This window comes from Pagrus major, chromosome 12 (assembly GCF_040436345.1).
Source record: "Pagrus major chromosome 12, Pma_NU_1.0".
Lineage (NCBI taxonomy): Eukaryota > Metazoa > Chordata > Actinopteri > Spariformes > Sparidae > Pagrus > Pagrus major.
In genome coordinates, this window is record NC_133226.1 from 20,670,017 (window position 1) to 20,687,063 (window position 17,047).

Below are 17,047 nucleotides of genomic sequence, written 5' to 3' on the forward strand. Positions count from 1 at the left end.
TCATATCGTTAGAGTCGCTGGATAGACACGACTTAAAGTTGAATAGCTGAATTTAAATGATGAAATATGAGAGTGGCCACCACTGTTCAGTCTACTTAAGATGACCATTTTTACTTCACACTCTCTAATTGGAAAGAGCAGCCAATTAGACAGTTCTTTATGTCTGAAACAGTTTGATATTTGCACTCACACTTGGTGCCATTACGATCCATTTGTCAGAGCCTTATTGGCTGAAGGTTTCATCCTGACATTCCAAACAAGATGTACTTCTGCTGTGCCACAATTATTCCTCAGCAGAATATCTCTTGAGCTGCAGCCCCAGAGGATTAATTGTCTGAATGCTGCACTGCAACTGCCACATGTCTTACTATAAAACATGTCCACTTGATGCAGAATTTAAAATGCACTTTTGCACACTGAGAGGCACGACAGCAATCCTGTGGTTCGAACAAGGAGGGAAAAAAGACGACTACTTTCTTTTTTTTTAAATTTTTTTTTTGATTCGCTGCCTTCCTCGGCTCGCCTGTGAGACATGAACAGCACGCAGCAGACACACCAAAGAGAAGGTATTCTTAGACTCCTCAGCCTCCCTCCATAGTGGGGATGAACTCATGAGATAAAATATGCAAGAACCTCTAAAACAGGAAACTTTGCTTTGCTTTCGCATTGACAAAATCTGCAGGCAAGACATTGTCTTGTCTGGGTAAAAAACGTGCGATGAAATTACATTTGACTTTTAAAAAATTAATAATTTCCGTAATGTTTTGGAGAGGGGAATGGGACTCGTGCCGAGAGAAAGAGAGTTGGAAGACGGAGCAGAGAACAGAACGAGAGAACAGCTTTTGATTTTACACAGAAGGAACGACTGGCTGCTCTCGTCAGTGCCAAGTGTATGCAGCGGGAACGTATGGGGGGGGAGAAGAGTTCATGCATGTGTATGTGTATGTGCGTGTGTGTGTGAGGAGGGTGGGGGGAGGAAGCTCTGTGTGTCCTAAGGGATGCCTGATCCACGCCTTGGCCTACTCCAACAGCCAGATGAGAGGTTACGTAACTGCAGGAACTGACTAACGTCCAACACTGGTTAATGAGAATCTACATCTACAATAACTTAACTTCAAACAGCATCAAACGCACGACCGCAGGCTGAACATGTCTCAGTATATAAGCGTATATGAACACGCTGCAGGAATGCATGTTTGGCTGGGTGTATGGTGTTCTTGCGTGCCAGTACCAACATATATAATTCATGTAAACATTTATATAAAAAAAAAGGAAATAAAACAAAACATGTAATTTCAGAATGTTATATTTTCTTACCTCCAAAGTAAGATCCATCAGTCAGCTTCATCTCCTTGTTGAACTTGGTGATGACGCTCGCAACGCCATGCTGAATGAAGTACATCTTCTTCCCTACGGTGCCCTCTCGGATGATGTAGTCGTTGGGCTGGAAGACCTCAAACTTCAACTTGCTCAGCATCCCCGTCACGAAGTTGGGGTCCGCGTTGGCGAACAGAGGCATGGTGGCCACAAGCTTGCGACAGTTGAAGTTGACAATTTCCTGGTGGAGAGAGAAAAAAAAGAGAGGTTTGGTCAAACAGGTGAGATTGTGTCGTAAATAATTCAGTTATTTCCACCTACAGCTTGAAATATGAGCGTCAGTGGGGGAGTCTGACACAAAACACCACCACAAATCCTTCATTTCTGTCTGTTTCATCTGCAGGCACAAATGAATTGGATGCGTATTGCTGCTTTATCCCTAATACTTCTAAAGCACTTCCCATCACTCCTGAGAAGAAACTTTTTGGCACACGAGGCAGATCCTGATGAGTTTGCCCTCTGGTGCCGGCTGCAGGCCATCTCTCTGGTCTCATCCTGTCCCCTCAGACCCAGCAGGAGATTAGGAGCTTGTTGTCTGTTTACCCATACATCTCTGTTGCTGTGCAGATGGAAAGCCGGGGCACTTGGCATCTGCGGCTGTGTGTTGTTGACCCCCCGTGAGGGATAACTCTCCTCCAGTGACAACAGGACATTAACAGAGAGATAACCAATCTCTGGGACGCTCGCTCGCTCGCTCGACGAGGACGACTCACATGAGATGTTAGCTCAGCCTCAGATGCCGGTGTCAGCTAATGCCACGGGGCGCTGACCTCAATCATGCACCAGAACTAATGAATTAGAGAGTAAGCAATTTTCATGCCCAGCCAGGAGTCCTCTTGGGGAAACAATCTTTGGCTATGCCTATTTAAAGATTTGTCATATGGCGGAGAATAAGAGGCAGCGAGACAGAGGGAAGGAAAGGTGGGGTTAGGGGGAAGAGAGGAGGAAACAGTCTGGTGGTTGAGATATAATGCAGCTCGTTAATGACAAACAGCATATGTTTGATATTTGCAGGGTTGAGTCAGATACATTTTGAAATGTCTGCAGTTACTGAATACAACTACTTTTGTATTGCACCAAAATCAACCACTGAAATATAGCACCTTATACTTTTCTTATACTATTCTATTTTGTCTTTAAACATCTCAAAACTTTTTGAATGCAAATACAGTGCATTTTGCATATTCAGCATTTACAGGTGTACTGTGGGATGCTGTTTCTTGAGGGTAAGTTTTTGTTGCGGAGATCTTTGCACTTGTAGAGCAAAAGGAGCACTTGCCATCGTTAAAATGACCAATGTCCCAACTTTTGGCCGCATCTGAAGTTCTGTTTTTCTTTTTAGATAATCCCTCTCAAGAAAATTCTGACACAGTTAATGCTTAACATTATGGTTAAAACTCGAATCACTCTGTAACTTGGTCTATGAAAATGACCAATCTTTGTTATGGATGTGATATAAGATATGATCAAAAATGAAATCTAGTCATCCTTGACAACGTCACTATTATCTAATTTTGCTTTTTCAAATGTAATCTGGACTAATTGTAGTTACTTCTGTAATCTCATTATATAATCCCTATTACATGTCATCTGTTACTATCTAACCCTGGGAATCCATCCATCCATCCATCCATCCATCACAATGAGCCTTATGTCACTTTTTCATTATATTTTTGTCATTTTGTGGTTATACAGTCTATAAAGGTCAGACAGTTTTAAGGAAGGTTATCTGATGGTAAATTCATTGATAGAAACGTGAAATCGGAGACAGCAAACCTTTTAATGCAATGCAGTTCACCTTTTCACGGTTTCCATGTTTGCTTATGCGTCTTGTTGACCGGATTTTCCGATACCAGAGCTTATCAATTAAATGCTTTTTGGCGGCTAACAATCCATTATGGGGTGTCGGAGTGTCCTTGAAAGCAACACCAAGGAGAGATTGTAAAGTGGTGTCTGCCCACAGCTGTAGCACAGCAACAAACAGTTCAATGTGATGGATTACCTGCCTCGAAACAAGTTCAAATTCACAGCAAGGTGCTTTTCATAGTGTACCAAATGAAAACGAACCAGAAGAGGCTTCTTAGAAAGAATTTACAGACACTGTAATGGACTAAAATAATAGAAAAAACTCAGTGATATTAAGTCTCACAACTCACTTTAAATTATTCTACCATCTTCCAAAGCTGCACACCAGGATAATTAACTGAGGACTTTGCTCGAAGCATCATTACCTTTGACCATCTCATCCCAACACCAAACCCTAAAAGCTGTTTTTATCAACCGAAGCAGAGTCGTGTGAATCCCAGGTAGTTTTAATTGCTTGAGCCCAACAGCGGCCTGATTCTGGCACACATAGACAGACTCACGCAAGACCTGTGATAAAAAAGATGTGCCAGAATCAACTGAAGTACACTTGGACTGATTTCATGGCCATGCTTCGGCCCAAAGTGATTCTGAGTGCGGCTCAGTGGAGCTGATTCTGATCCCAAGATGACCTGTGAGTCTGCACTCCCAAAAAGCTGTGCTGGAACACAACGTGCCGACACTCGGCTGCAATCAGCCTGACTCGGCTACCTCAGGCTCGGTCAGACTACCTGGAATGGATCCGCTCGAGGCAACGTTAATAGATTCCGGCTGATAAATGGCCTGAGATTATATGATACAGATCAGGAAATGCAGATTAAAAAACAAACCCCATCGCTCTTGTCCTTTATCTCAGAAAACAAAACTTATGGCCTCTTTATTACAGAGGCCAAGTAAGCCGAATGTCTCACAATAGAGAAGGTGCCATTAGTCGTGCCACTCTGACAAATTCATATATATCTAATTGAGAAGGCTATAATTTATCGCTCTTTGTAAAGTGTGCAGTTGCTTTTAGTCTAATTTGATTCAAATAGGAGTTGGCAAAGGCAAGCTCATTTAGAAAGGTGGCAGTAGCACTTAATGAAGGTTGGCATCAGTCATTCAGCTGTTTAAAAGTATGGTCTACCAACAGAAGAGATGGGGGTTGAAATAGAAAATAATTAAGCTTAAACCTGAAAATAAAAACAGATGGAGAGCTGGCAGATATTTGGAGAAAGGGGTATAGAGTACAGTACTGTATGGATGCAGCATTAAAGGGAAATTCTGTATTTATAAACCTATATTTACATGTTTTGGTGTGAGAATGAATCGCACTTACCAAAGGTTTTGGAATCTGTCAAGTAGACCGCCTCAGCTGGCAAATGTGCCGCGGCTGCAATGTAATCCTTTGTGGCAACTACGACCGTTAAAGTTACATCAACTAAAAGTGCTTGACAGGCTGAGGTTGTTATTCAGACAGAGCTTTTGTGTTAAATAATAAGATCCTTTTTGCAACTAGAAACACAAGTCTCGCTCAGGGAGAAGTCTTGCTCTGAAATCTCATGAGAGACGAGCTGCTGCAGGATGATGATGGCGGAAAACGTGAGTCAGAATTGGAGAGAAAAGTTTGGAGTTTGTTTAGAGGAACTTATTTCCAAAGCCAAGCTGACTAGTTAACTGATTTCGACAATCTAGAGGGGTAACAACTGTAATAACTCACCTCGTGAGACTTTTTTTTTCGGTGACAAAAAGGGTCTTACTCTTTAACAAGAGGTCTACTTGAGTAACAACCTCAGCCTGTCAGTGGCAAAAACAAGCACTTTAAGTGGATGTAACTTTGACAGTTGTAGTTGCTCCAAAGGATTATTGCAGCTACTGCAAACATGTCACGGCTGCCAGCTGAGACGATCTACGGGACAGAGTCCAAAGACTTTTGGTAAGTATGAATCTTTAACACACCAAAACATGTAAATATAGAGCCCGACCTAAAGTTGTTTGGTTGGTTGTACTAATGTAGTTCTTATTTTCATATCTTCCTGTGGAGGGAAGGCGACAAAGCCGGAATCAGAAGCACAACAGCGGATAAATTCATCTTTACTTTCACCGATATTGTATTGCAACAACAATGTAATTTTAGCATCGTTTTGCAAATGTCAAATCTCTGGAAATTAATTTCATACAGGAAACGATGCTGCCTAATAGGAAAATAATGAAACACTAATACAGTCCTTTGCCTAAAAAGCTAGTTTCTAAATTAACCTGCTTCTTCCACCTTCTGTGAGAGAAAGAGACAGTTGAAATAATCCATAATATCTTATGAGCATTTATTCAGTGAAATGGCAGCGTAAGCTAGTTTACGTGTCCTGTTTTGCTCCGGCACAACTCGGTTTGTTTTTCCCCGTCAGTCCCATGGGGCAAAGCTGTCTCTATGCAGATTTTAACTTTGCTTGCTCTGCACGGTGAACTAAGCCTGCAGGATTTTCTGTGTAGTAAGTCATACCTTTAAATCCCCCCGCACCTCCCTGTGAGTGTCTGGGATCGTGCAGCGAGTCCCCCCTCGCCTCAGCATTCAACTCGGCAAGGTGACTTAATGGGGCTACATGAGAGATGGTCACGATTCCTACGCTTGCTTTGCTTTTTATTCCTCTCCTCTCCCATCCACCTATGCATAATTACCCGTGTAATCTGCTGACACGAGGAGGTCAGCCAAGAACTTAAAAGCTGGTCACTGACTCCACCATAAACTTCATTACTCCTCCTCATTACCTCTCTGTGAGTACTACACAGTATAGTCTGTCACTGTGCTACGCTCCTCTTATTGTAAATAAAAGAGCGGTTGTTTATCACAGGTAATGTTTCTGCACAGAATATTTTCATGTCTTGACGGGAGCTCAGTCTGGGTTCACCCCGGCTGCTGAGGAGAATCCGTTTCGCTGTCTTTCTCCTCGACCTTGTAAGAGGAGATGACAGGTGTTGGTATTTCAGTTTTAAGGGTGCCAAATGAAGATTCGTTCTTCATCTTGAGGGAATAAACTCATTCATGTACCCGAACTAGAACCACTGCATGACAGCGTACCCGTCAAGAACTCCTTTTAGATTTTAGGTGTGTGTATTTTTTACCTGTTCCTAAAATAAACCTTCAAACGGAAACTCTCAAAAGGATTTATAAATGTTGCTAAGTAAAAGAGCGTCTGAAGGAACCGTTGCTTGAATTCCAGTCGTCTCACCTCTTTGAGCGGGTCGTTGAGTTCGCTCAGGATGTTGTCCTCGTCGAAGATTTTGCCTTGGTAGCGATGTTCGTAGTAGTCGTGGATTTTCTGTCGCATGTCTGCTGGAAGCTTGTGGAAGGACATGTATTGCTCCACTTGCTTGTACTGGAAAGGGAAAGAAAGCAGATATGAGGTCAAACTGTTGCACAGATTTATATGTAAAACACCAAATATTCAAATGGAACTGTTAACGCTTTCATCCAAGAACTATTAAATCATAAAGTTTGATGTTTTAATGTTTATTTTTAGAGTTACGTAAATGTTGCCTCCAGTGGACACCATGCATCAATGGTATCAAAAGTCATCCAGCAATTACTGTATAAATCCTTTTATTCTCAGAGAACCAGACAGGTAAAAACAATATTTTTTAGATAAATAAGTCTTAAAGGGGAACTCTTTTTTGAAAAGCTTTCCACTGGTCCAGCTTTGTAATTTGTTTACAAACAAATTATTAATATTACAACAGAACCGGAGATATCAGCTTTGTGACATCACTGAAGGCAATTTATCAGATAACGTGCAGCTTCCTCTGGAGCCTTTAAATGCTTTAAGCTACTTTTTCACATATTCAGTAGTACTCCCCAAGACCTATAAACACACTTTAATGTGTAAGATTGGTGAACTTACCCTTTAATAAATACTATTTTTTCTGTAAAAAAACATCTGTTTATGATGCTATATCTCAAAACGACAAAGTGTTAAAAGGTTAATAATCTACTGGAAGTGTGTACGAGGCTGAGGGGGTTGGACACCTGGTGGTTGGGAAATGGTATTCCAGCTTAAATGGTTAAAAATGGCCTCCAAATATCTGTTCACTGCAGGCATAATAAGTAAAAATACAAAAGGTTTCCTTAGTGCACCTTGAATAAACAACTAAAGCTCCACACTCCTCACAGAGTGTGCATTTGTGTTTCTGTATTGAGGACGATCCATGCTCTCAGTGCCATGTCCTGGTTCTGTGTGTGTGTGTGTGTGTGTGTGTGTGTGGAGGGAGAGACAGAACGAGGGAGGCAGGTGGTGAACGAAAGTAGGAACAAGCACAGGCCCGGGGCTATGTCAGACCAAGGTAGCAGTTCTGATTATTTCACCCATGCAGGAAGCCCAGCCCTAATAGGCAAGTAAGCTATGATCTAATGTGAACTAGCAAGGTATACCTGATATCCTGGAGAGATGTAGGAGCTGCATTGACTGTGAACCAGATGGTACAGACTGCATGATGATCACGTGATCATGATTTGCATGATTCGTCTGGAATAGTGCTGCGTGCAGGGTTGTTTTTAGTGGGAATGGAAACACTTTAAAATAACCATCATTATAGATGGTGAATTAATTGTTAATTCAATTTAAGTTAATAGTTATTTCACTGTTAGACAATGCTTTATTAAACATGTATTAAGCAACTGGTAACTATGTTTATAATACTCTGTAAAGGGTTAATAAATACTTTGCAGTTCATCTATAAACATTATTCAGATGGCCGTTTTAAAGCTGCAACTGATTTTTATAAACCTTTACAATCAACAAATGGTTTATAAAGTATTTTGTATTATTACGTAACGCACTTTAAAACCATCTCAGCGTAATACTTATAATAAGAATAAGAATATATTTTATAAATAGAACGCTTTTCATGATCCTCTCTAAAAAAAAAATGACACATAATATACTTATATATGAGCTTAGATGCCTGCCAACAAGCTGTTCATGTATCATCATTGAAGTTTACTGAGTAGAAATATTTGATCTGACTACCGAAAACTTAAGACAATACATACATTTCACAATCTTTTACCAGTAATCACTGGCTTGTTTAAAAAGAAATATTAAAAGTGGCATAAAATTGTAGAAAGGAAACATAATTGACCTGCTATTTTGTGTTAAACTGTCAAACTTAGAGCGCTATTTACAGTTAGAACTACCGTTGACACAATAATCAGATTATTTATACGAAAAGACCCATACTTTTATGACTTTCAGATGCATTTACTACTATTGATCTTACAGAAGTAGGTGTATTGTCATTAATTCAGGAGTGGCGGGATATTGAACATTAAAATCTAGATAACAAAACAAACAAGCAACCAAGTGACCTGCTGTCACCACCGCTACAAAACAGTTACAGAAGAAACATTGGAAGTGCGACCAAAATCTAATTTAGATATATATTTACTGCAGTTTTAATCACCGGTTAACTAGTTACCAGTTGTGCTCTACATCAAAAGTGCAACTTAGTGTTAATTCTCTGGATAAAGAAGGTTGTATCTCCCAAAGTGTTACATAAACTGTACATTATGCTATTAAAACCATGTTTTTATTGCTAGAGAGAGGGATGGAGAGAGAAAGACAATACAAGGATGAAGTATTTTTTGGCCTCACTATCACAAAGCCAGATGGCCTGTGACTCAGGACTTTTCCATTCGTGCAACACTGCCAGTAACAAAGATGGGAGAACCGTCCTGTTTCTGGTAATTAATTGAGTCTTCGTGGGAGTTAAAATTCTCCCCGCATTAACCTCAAGGCAAGTATTGACCCAAAGGAGAGCGGAAGAGGGAGAGAATACATGGGCCCGTCTATTTTGAACAGTCTTGTTTCCTCCCACAGGCTCTCCACAGACAGGGCCGTGAAAACAATCTTCCCAGACAGTCTGAGGCCCTGACACCTGAAAACAAGCGCTGTCTCTCACACCGCCTCTGGTAATCACAGTCGAGCAGTAGGTGAGAGCCGGCAGGAGCTGTGAGAGTGGGAGGCTCAGTCCAGTGGCAGGCTCTATCTACGGCTCGGGCCGGGCTACGTCGACTGGAGGTTGGTCTCGGGGTCAGGCAGAGGTGGCACCGGGCTTTAGGCCATGTCGAGTTTTTCTTTCTCTTACTTCATTCCCACACAAAACAAAATATGTCATTTCTATCGGTTAATTATGCAGTTCTAATGGGGCAGTTCAGATCACTGCTGACTGAGCTCGTATCGCATTTCAGACAAACTCTTCCTCTCTTTAAAGACAGTCTGAGTCAGCCGTACACTCACATTAGGATGAACCATGTGGTGCAAACTGAACCCACTTCTGTTCTTGCCAGTGGCACTGTCAGGCACTCCTGTTTATATAATACAGCCTGAGGGGCACTTTGTTATCTACAAATAAATAACGTCCCATGGAAATACTGTAAGACGGGGCGAAATCCTAATTAGATATAACTTGTTTTAAGTCTGTTACCAAAAAGGGAGATCTGCTGTCAGTAAATGTCTTTCAGGATAAAGAAGCCAGGCTTCTGGAAAGGTTTCTGCTCTTTACATGAATCTTTTTTAGGACTCTTTTTAAATTGTTGGCTACACATTCAACATGGTTGTTTACAGGCTAGTTTGCCAATTTGCTTCCACAGTGAGCGTTTTGTTTTCAGTCAGGAAAGTGATTAAGTCAGGTTTAGACTTCACTCTAAACTCTGTGTCATGGTTTTGGCTTTTAGTCATTTCCTGTTTTATTTTGTAGGTTTCACCCTCACGTTTCATGCTTTGTTTCCTGTCATTGTGTTTTTCCCGCCTTTGTGATTGCCCTGATTTGTTTCATCTGTCCCCGATAATCAGTCCCTGTGTGTTTAGTCAGTGCGTTTCCCTCTTTTAGTTGCCAGTCTGTCTGTGTTTGCTCCTTGTGTATCATCTGTGTTTTCTACATCTGTTCCTCAGTCCTGCTGCCTGTGTCTTCCCTCAGTATTCCAGCCTGTGTTGTCCGTGCCTTTCTCAATCGTTTCTCAATTACGATGTTGCATTTCTACTTAGTATTTTGGATATGCCGCTGCCTGGTACTTCCGTTTTTGTTGATTGGATTTCAGATTTAGTTCATTTCATTATATTTTTCTGTTTTTCTTGGTTTCTTGCATTTCGGTCCTTCTTGTAAACAGTAACAGCCTGTATATGAAATAAGGCAGAGCTTTAATATGTCTTATAGCGCAGCTCTTCAGCTGCCGAATGACGCAGCTGTATGCTGTCTTACAGTGATTCAGCACCAGGGCATCACAGCAGGCATGTCTCGAAACCATACATGCTTGACACCATCATTTCCTTCCACCCCCTTCCTATGGTTTCTCTGATTCCACTCTTCCTTTATATCTTCCTCTCAGTCTTTTTCCTTCCATCTTATTATATGATCTCTTTAATCCTGTTGTAGTTTTTCCAGGAAAAAGATGTGATAGCAAGCCAATTAAGGATATGTTTTTTTTGTAAGTTAAGTGGAACCTCTGGACAGGATTAATTACTTGCAGCAATCTTACCCTTCTTCCTCGTCTGTCCTTACTTAACCTCAAACCTCGCACCCGCATCCATCTCTCCACCCATGTTTCCGACCCCCCAGCTGTGGCTGCGATGGATGCGATGACTAGAGGCTGAGCACCCTGAACCCATCTCCTGCTGCTCCTCAGCCTGCTCCGCTGATATGCACAGCCATGCAGCAAATCAGCCCGAGCTGAATCTGGCTCCACACTGGGGCTCTGTTACCATGAACATGGCATTCACAGCCTCAAAGCTGTCAGTTCAATGCCTGGAGGGATGTCGAAAGGGCTAAAGTGGGATGTAGATTAAGCAGATTTGCTGTGAAACAGATGTACATCACATACTGAGCAAGACACATGTCACTAATTCAAACTTCGAACGGCTGACTTGTTTGCTGTGGGCGACCGACTGTCATTAATTTTTGGTGGCATGTGCTGTGACATCTATGTTTATGATCAATCATAAAATTATGTCTTGGATTATGATAAATTCAAGCTTATGAGGAAATCAGCACCATGTTGAGAATGAAATACCCCAGCCACTGATAATAGGAGTGTTATCCGGAAAAGGGATTTTTTTTGTAAAAGGTCTTTTACTGAATCTTCTTTGTCTCTAAGTAAAAAAAGAGTAAAAAGGAAGTAAAGTACTTTTCGTGTACCTTTTTCTGCTCTTTCTTCGAGTGGGGACATTTTTGAGCCAGTAATGTACTTTATAATACCCGACATTTGCCATTCATTCCTTTGTTACAGCTACTCCGCTCTTAATGTGAGGACTGAGTGGAGGGCAGGAGAGCGTGCAGATGCCAAGTTTTCAGCTGCCCAGAAGAAAAAAAAACCCCACCACCTGTCTTTTGACCACGATGCGATGATGATGGAGCAAAACCCAGAACAAGAGGCAGCTTTTGGCAACAATCCCTTACCACATCTGGCCGCAATTTTTTTTATACCAAAATCTAAAAAAGACAGTTACATGATGAAGTGCTCACTGTGCCTCCTGAAAAGAACAGATCTTTGCCCTTAAAAACACTTGTAACCTCCGCAAGAGCACTGAAGTAAGTTTAAAATACTGCAGGTGAAAATGTAGTTAGCTAACGTTAGCTGTGTTCATTTTTCTTCATGTCGATGGAAAGTCAGGTGAAGTTTAGTTGTTCATAAAACATTTCAGGAGCTTTATAGCAAAACAGCGATGCAGCTGAAAAAAAACAGCTGAAAAAACCATAAAATATCTCCATACTGCCCATCTGGCATAATCTCTGGAAGCCCCAAGATCCCAAATTGATTTTAAAAGAGGTGATTTACACCCTCGACATGCAGTTAAGCTTGTGTACCCTCTTTAGAGAGGTGCGTTAAAGCTTTTAGCTTTGCAGCGTCAGTGAAGCTGTGTGGCAATTTGGGATCTTGAGGCTTCTGGAGACTGGGATAACGCCCAGACGAGCTGTTTGGATACATTAAATGCGGCTTTTTCGTTGTTTAATTACGTTTTGAAACTTGAAGCAAGTCCCCATCTACTTCAGTTGCTTAGGAGAATGCTGCAACGCTGTTTTGCTGTGAAGCTTCTGAAATGTTTTGTGGACTATGAAACTTCACCTGACTTTCCATCTGCATGAGGGTGAGTGGACGATGACTGAATTTTAATTTTGGGATGAACTTGTCCTTTAACTTAGCTTGTAGCCAGTAATCTGTTGGGCTTTTGAACATTAATGTTGCTTTCATAAGTGCAATGATTAAAAATTGAGAAAATAACTTGTAATTTGAGTATTTTTTATTTTTTTACCAGGTTCTTTATTTATTAATACTTTATTATTTTACTTGGGTTGGTTTCTCAAATAGGAATTTGCACTTTAACTTGAGTCAGGTTTATGGGAGTAGTATACTTATATTTTCTAAATCAGCTGAATAAATGACTGGACCTGCTGACGATGAGTGTGAGAACGACATTTTCTCTTTGTCCCCATCTATCAGAGGTTAATGACATTAGCAATCAGCAACATTAAGGTTAACTTATTCAGCATGATGTTGACTAAATTAGCCATTTCCACCACTTTTTTAAATTTGTGAGTTGTGGTTGGTTTTGTACCATAATGATACTGTATTTGTATTTTAGCATTAAAGTGAGAGAAGAAGACATTGTGTTCCTGATTTGAAGTGCCATGTTTAACAGCGCTGCACCAGAAACACAGAGGGGTTGTTTCTCTAAATCGCACTGAAAGCGGCTGACAAGGTCAGTTGATAACAGCCAAATGCTTTTATATGCACGGTGTGAATTAATGAACTGCTTTTTTTTCTTTCTTTTTTTTAGCACATCCTGTTATAGTCGTGGTCAAGGTGACTCTGTCGATGCTCTGATAAGAATTATGGCAACAATCTACAGCTGGATAATTGCTGTGTACTTTGTGCAGCAGTCCAGTCTGGCCTAAATGAATGTGGGTGTCAAAGATAACACATTTTTTTAATCATCGTTTAATTTGTTATAGAGCTGGAACAATTGTTTCTCTCATTTTCTCGAGAAGAAATTTGACTAGTTGCAGCCACTCAAATGGGAGTTGTTTCTGCTTTTACTTACCTAACTGAATACTTTGTGTTGTAGACTTTTAGATCTACAAAAGTGAATTATTCTACTGACTAAATCATTAATATCTGAGAAAATAATCTGCATATTAATCTATAACAAAAATAATTGTCAGTTGCGGTCTTAATTTGCTGATCATTGTCTTGCTTAATCAAGTTTACCCCATGAAAGTTTTTGTTTTGTTCACTTAACAGCCCCAAACCCAAAGATATTTGCTTTACCATCACATAAGAGAGAGTAAACAAGGAAGGCGAAGAGAATGAGACTTAAATAATGAATGAATTATTTAAATATTTGCACATTATTATTCAAAGAACTGACCAATCGTTTCAGCTCAGCTTCAGTGTAAATATACATTTCCTGACTGCACAGAGCCGAATATTAACAATTCCTCTTCACTGCTCTTTCTCTTGACTCAACCTCCACATGACAGGAGATTTTGTTTACTTTCACAAAGCCTTTATAATAAAAATATCTATGTACCGGAATCAATCTGTCTGCACTTACATCATCTATGTTACCGCATAAGCTAAAGGTCAGCTCTTCGTTTTTCATCAGACGTGGATCAAAACATACCATAGAGGACTATAATCCCCGCCACTACAATGTACATGCAGGAAAAGTTTGGGAGTTTAAACTCAGGTTCTTGCGTGCGAGCACAGAGCGCATCAGTCATGGCCGTGTGTTCTGGGAATTGCCCAGGCCCCTCGGCGGGATCACAGATGGTGGCTCGGCTGAAATGCTGGATAATCATCCCTCAGCGCAAAAAAAAAAAAAAAAAAGTGATGTAAGAGGGAGTGAAATGAAAGGGAAGAATAAAATTTGTTCACTGGCAGCATACAGACAATGAGGTGGCTGGTCATGTCACAGACCTCCTCACCCTCGTTGGCCTTGTACGATCTGCTCAGGAGGAGAAAATCCTCTTTCCTAGTCATCGCCCCGGATATTGTGATCCGTGAGAGCTCAACCCATTGGTCCACAGGGCCACTGAGAGAAGATCTAATTTATTTAGGTCGAGCTGCAATGAGCAGGATTTTATTCAGTCGGAAAAGAGCAAAAAGCCTCAGATTAATACTTTAAGTCCATCCGTGCGGTAATTAGCATTACTTACCTTAAAACAACAAAACATTAAAGATTTGCGCTCCATTACATGCAGTTCTCTTTGTGAAATAGATACTTAAAGGGTTACTCCACCAATTGTACACATTAAAGTGTGTTTACAGGTCTTGGGGAGTACCGCTGCATGTGTGGAAACAGTAGTATAAAGCCTTTTGTGGCTCCAGAGGAAGCTGCATGTCATCTGATAAACTGCCTCCAGTGATGTCAGTCAGGGGCTAAGTTGCCAGTCAAATTGCTGTTCCTGAGCTGTGGGGCTGAATAATGCCCTGAAAATGTTTTGCAGAACATTATGATGCCACGGTGAAGTTGACCTTTGACCTTATGGATATATAATCTCATAGCTTCATCATTTGCGTCATCATTAGAGAGCAACATGGCGGCCTGTCCTATCAGACATCAGTTCAGTCCTTAAGCTTGATTGATGATTTCTGCATTTATGAGAATGGCACACCATGAGGTGACAGTGACCTTGATCTTTGACCTTTTGGATATAAAATGTCACCTCTTCATCATTTTATCCAGACATCTGTGCAAAAATGTGTTATCCTATAGTCCAGGTGGACATTTGAGCCAAGTTTGAAGAAATTTCCAGAAGGCCTTCTGAGATATCACTTTCACAAGAGTGGGACTTCTCCAGTTGATTACTTACATCAGTGTATTTCAGTCTTGGTCCTGGGAGGCCCTCTGTCGTGCATGTTGTGGATGTTTCCATGCTCCCACACACCTGATTCAAATGATCAACCCATCATCAAACTCTGCTGAAGTGTGTTAACGACTCACTCATTTGAATCAGGCGTGTTGGGGCAGGGAAACACCAAAAAGAGCAGGGGGCCTCCCAGGAACAGGACTGAAAACCACTGATGTAAGTAATCAACTGGGGAAGTTTCATGGTGATGTCTAATAGTTGAAATTTTCTTTCAATTACAATTTTAAGTGTTTTTTTTTTGTTTCCTGATGGTTTATGTTTAAATATGCAAATAAGGCGATCTAAATCAATATGCACTGATTTGCATTAATGTCCAGAACAGAAATCTGAACTAAAATAAAAACCTAAATGTATTTTTAGGACATTTTCTTTCCAAAATCTCAAACCGACCTGTGAATAAACCGTGCCCTCCTACATGTTGTGTTTGTGTTTTTACCCTCGAGGGACGATAAAAGTCTAAACTGATATGACCTGAACCCAATCATATTTATAATCCTCAGGTATTTAATGTGCCAATGTGTGTCACTGTTCGCTTCTTACCTTCTCTTGGTATTGTCTGCGTGAAGAGTCCAGTGATTGGATTAGAGCTGTAGCGTGGCCCACAAACATGGCGTAGCACGTGGCGCCTACAATCATGCTAAGCATGGTGATCCACAGGTCAGACATGCTGACGGGCGCCCGGGCACCATACCCGATGCACAGCATGTGGCTCATGGCTTTGAAGAGGGCGTAAGAGTACTGCTTACCCCAGGACACGTTCTGTAGAGAGAGACAGAGAGGGGGGTGGGGGGAGTTACTGCAAGGCAAGGCATGGTGGGAAGGCTCTCCGGCAGGCACAATGGAAAGACAGGCTTTCCTTTGATGGATCACTGAACCTCTAGCAAACATCCTGCCAGCACAACACTCTTCATGCTCCGCAGCCTCATGCCCTCACTGAGCCACTGAACTTTCTACCTGTCTTTCTCCTCTTTCACTCATTCTTTCGCCTTTCACTGCTCTCTCTCTCTCTCTGCCCAGACCTACCTGGCCTCATCTATTTTCACATTTGCCAAAGGTTAGGAAACAGTTTGCAAAAAAAAAACACCCCGATTTTGCATTATTTACAGACGTCTGAGGCGTCTTTTCCTTCACAGCGAGGGGCGGACATTCTCTCCGGTCTGAAGTGTTGTAATGGGATTCAGTATGTTGATGTCAGGGGAACACAAACACAGAGCGGGGAGAGAGGGAGGCACCTCCTCTGCAGTCTCCACGCACACATTCAGAGCTGACAGTCATGTAACATATCAGCTCGAGTGTATATCAGTCTTCCATAGTTGAACATTTATCTAGTGAGTCACGAACAAGTCTTTGTCGTGAACAAAGGGAAGTGATTTGCGCTGGGTGAGAGTCATTCCTTTCATCGTTCGCGGCGTGCGTTCTCCCCGCAAACTGACGTCGTCTCGTCTGCCTTTAACTACACAATGAGATAGCCGAGGTGGGTTTTATGAGGCGGCTATCATCCAATAATGCGTCCAGCTGCGTTTATGTGAGGCTGTTTCATCCTCGCCTTGTTATTACTCAGGCTGAGTTGTTTGAAAAGAACCTGATCAGTCGCTGCAGACCGGAACACAAGCAGAGACGCTGCCGAGCAGAAGTGTGTTCTGCCACTCAAGAGCAGCTTATATAACTTCTCTTGTCTGTCATTAGTATTACTGCCGACCTCTACCTGTGCGTGATGGCTGCATCGCTGAACTGCTGCAGCTCGCACGCCTCGGGGTGGCCACACAATGTCATACCATTGCACACCACAACAAAGAAAAACAATCTTCCCAATTAAACACCAATTTTATGGTTCTGAAGCGTTTGAATGCGTAATGAAATCGGCTTTTTACTTCTGCCGCAACAAACGGCATCGCGGCCTCATGTCTTC

At 41.5% G+C, this 17,047-nt stretch overlaps 1 protein-coding gene across 1 annotated transcript in view; it reads right to left on the reverse strand.

Moving 5' to 3' along the window:
* hcn1 (hyperpolarization activated cyclic nucleotide-gated potassium channel 1) overlaps positions 1-17,047 on the reverse strand; it is an 82,598-nt gene that overhangs the window by 18,501 nt on the left and 47,050 nt on the right. Inside the window, exons 4-6 of the mRNA XM_073478261.1 lie at positions 15,679-15,897; positions 6,447-6,593; positions 1,318-1,558 (exon numbers count right to left, since the gene is read on the reverse strand). Of these exons, the coding sequence (XP_073334362.1) occupies positions 1,318-1,558; positions 6,447-6,593; positions 15,679-15,897 (607 nt within the window). The remainder of the gene's footprint in view (positions 1-1,317; positions 1,559-6,446; positions 6,594-15,678; positions 15,898-17,047) is intronic.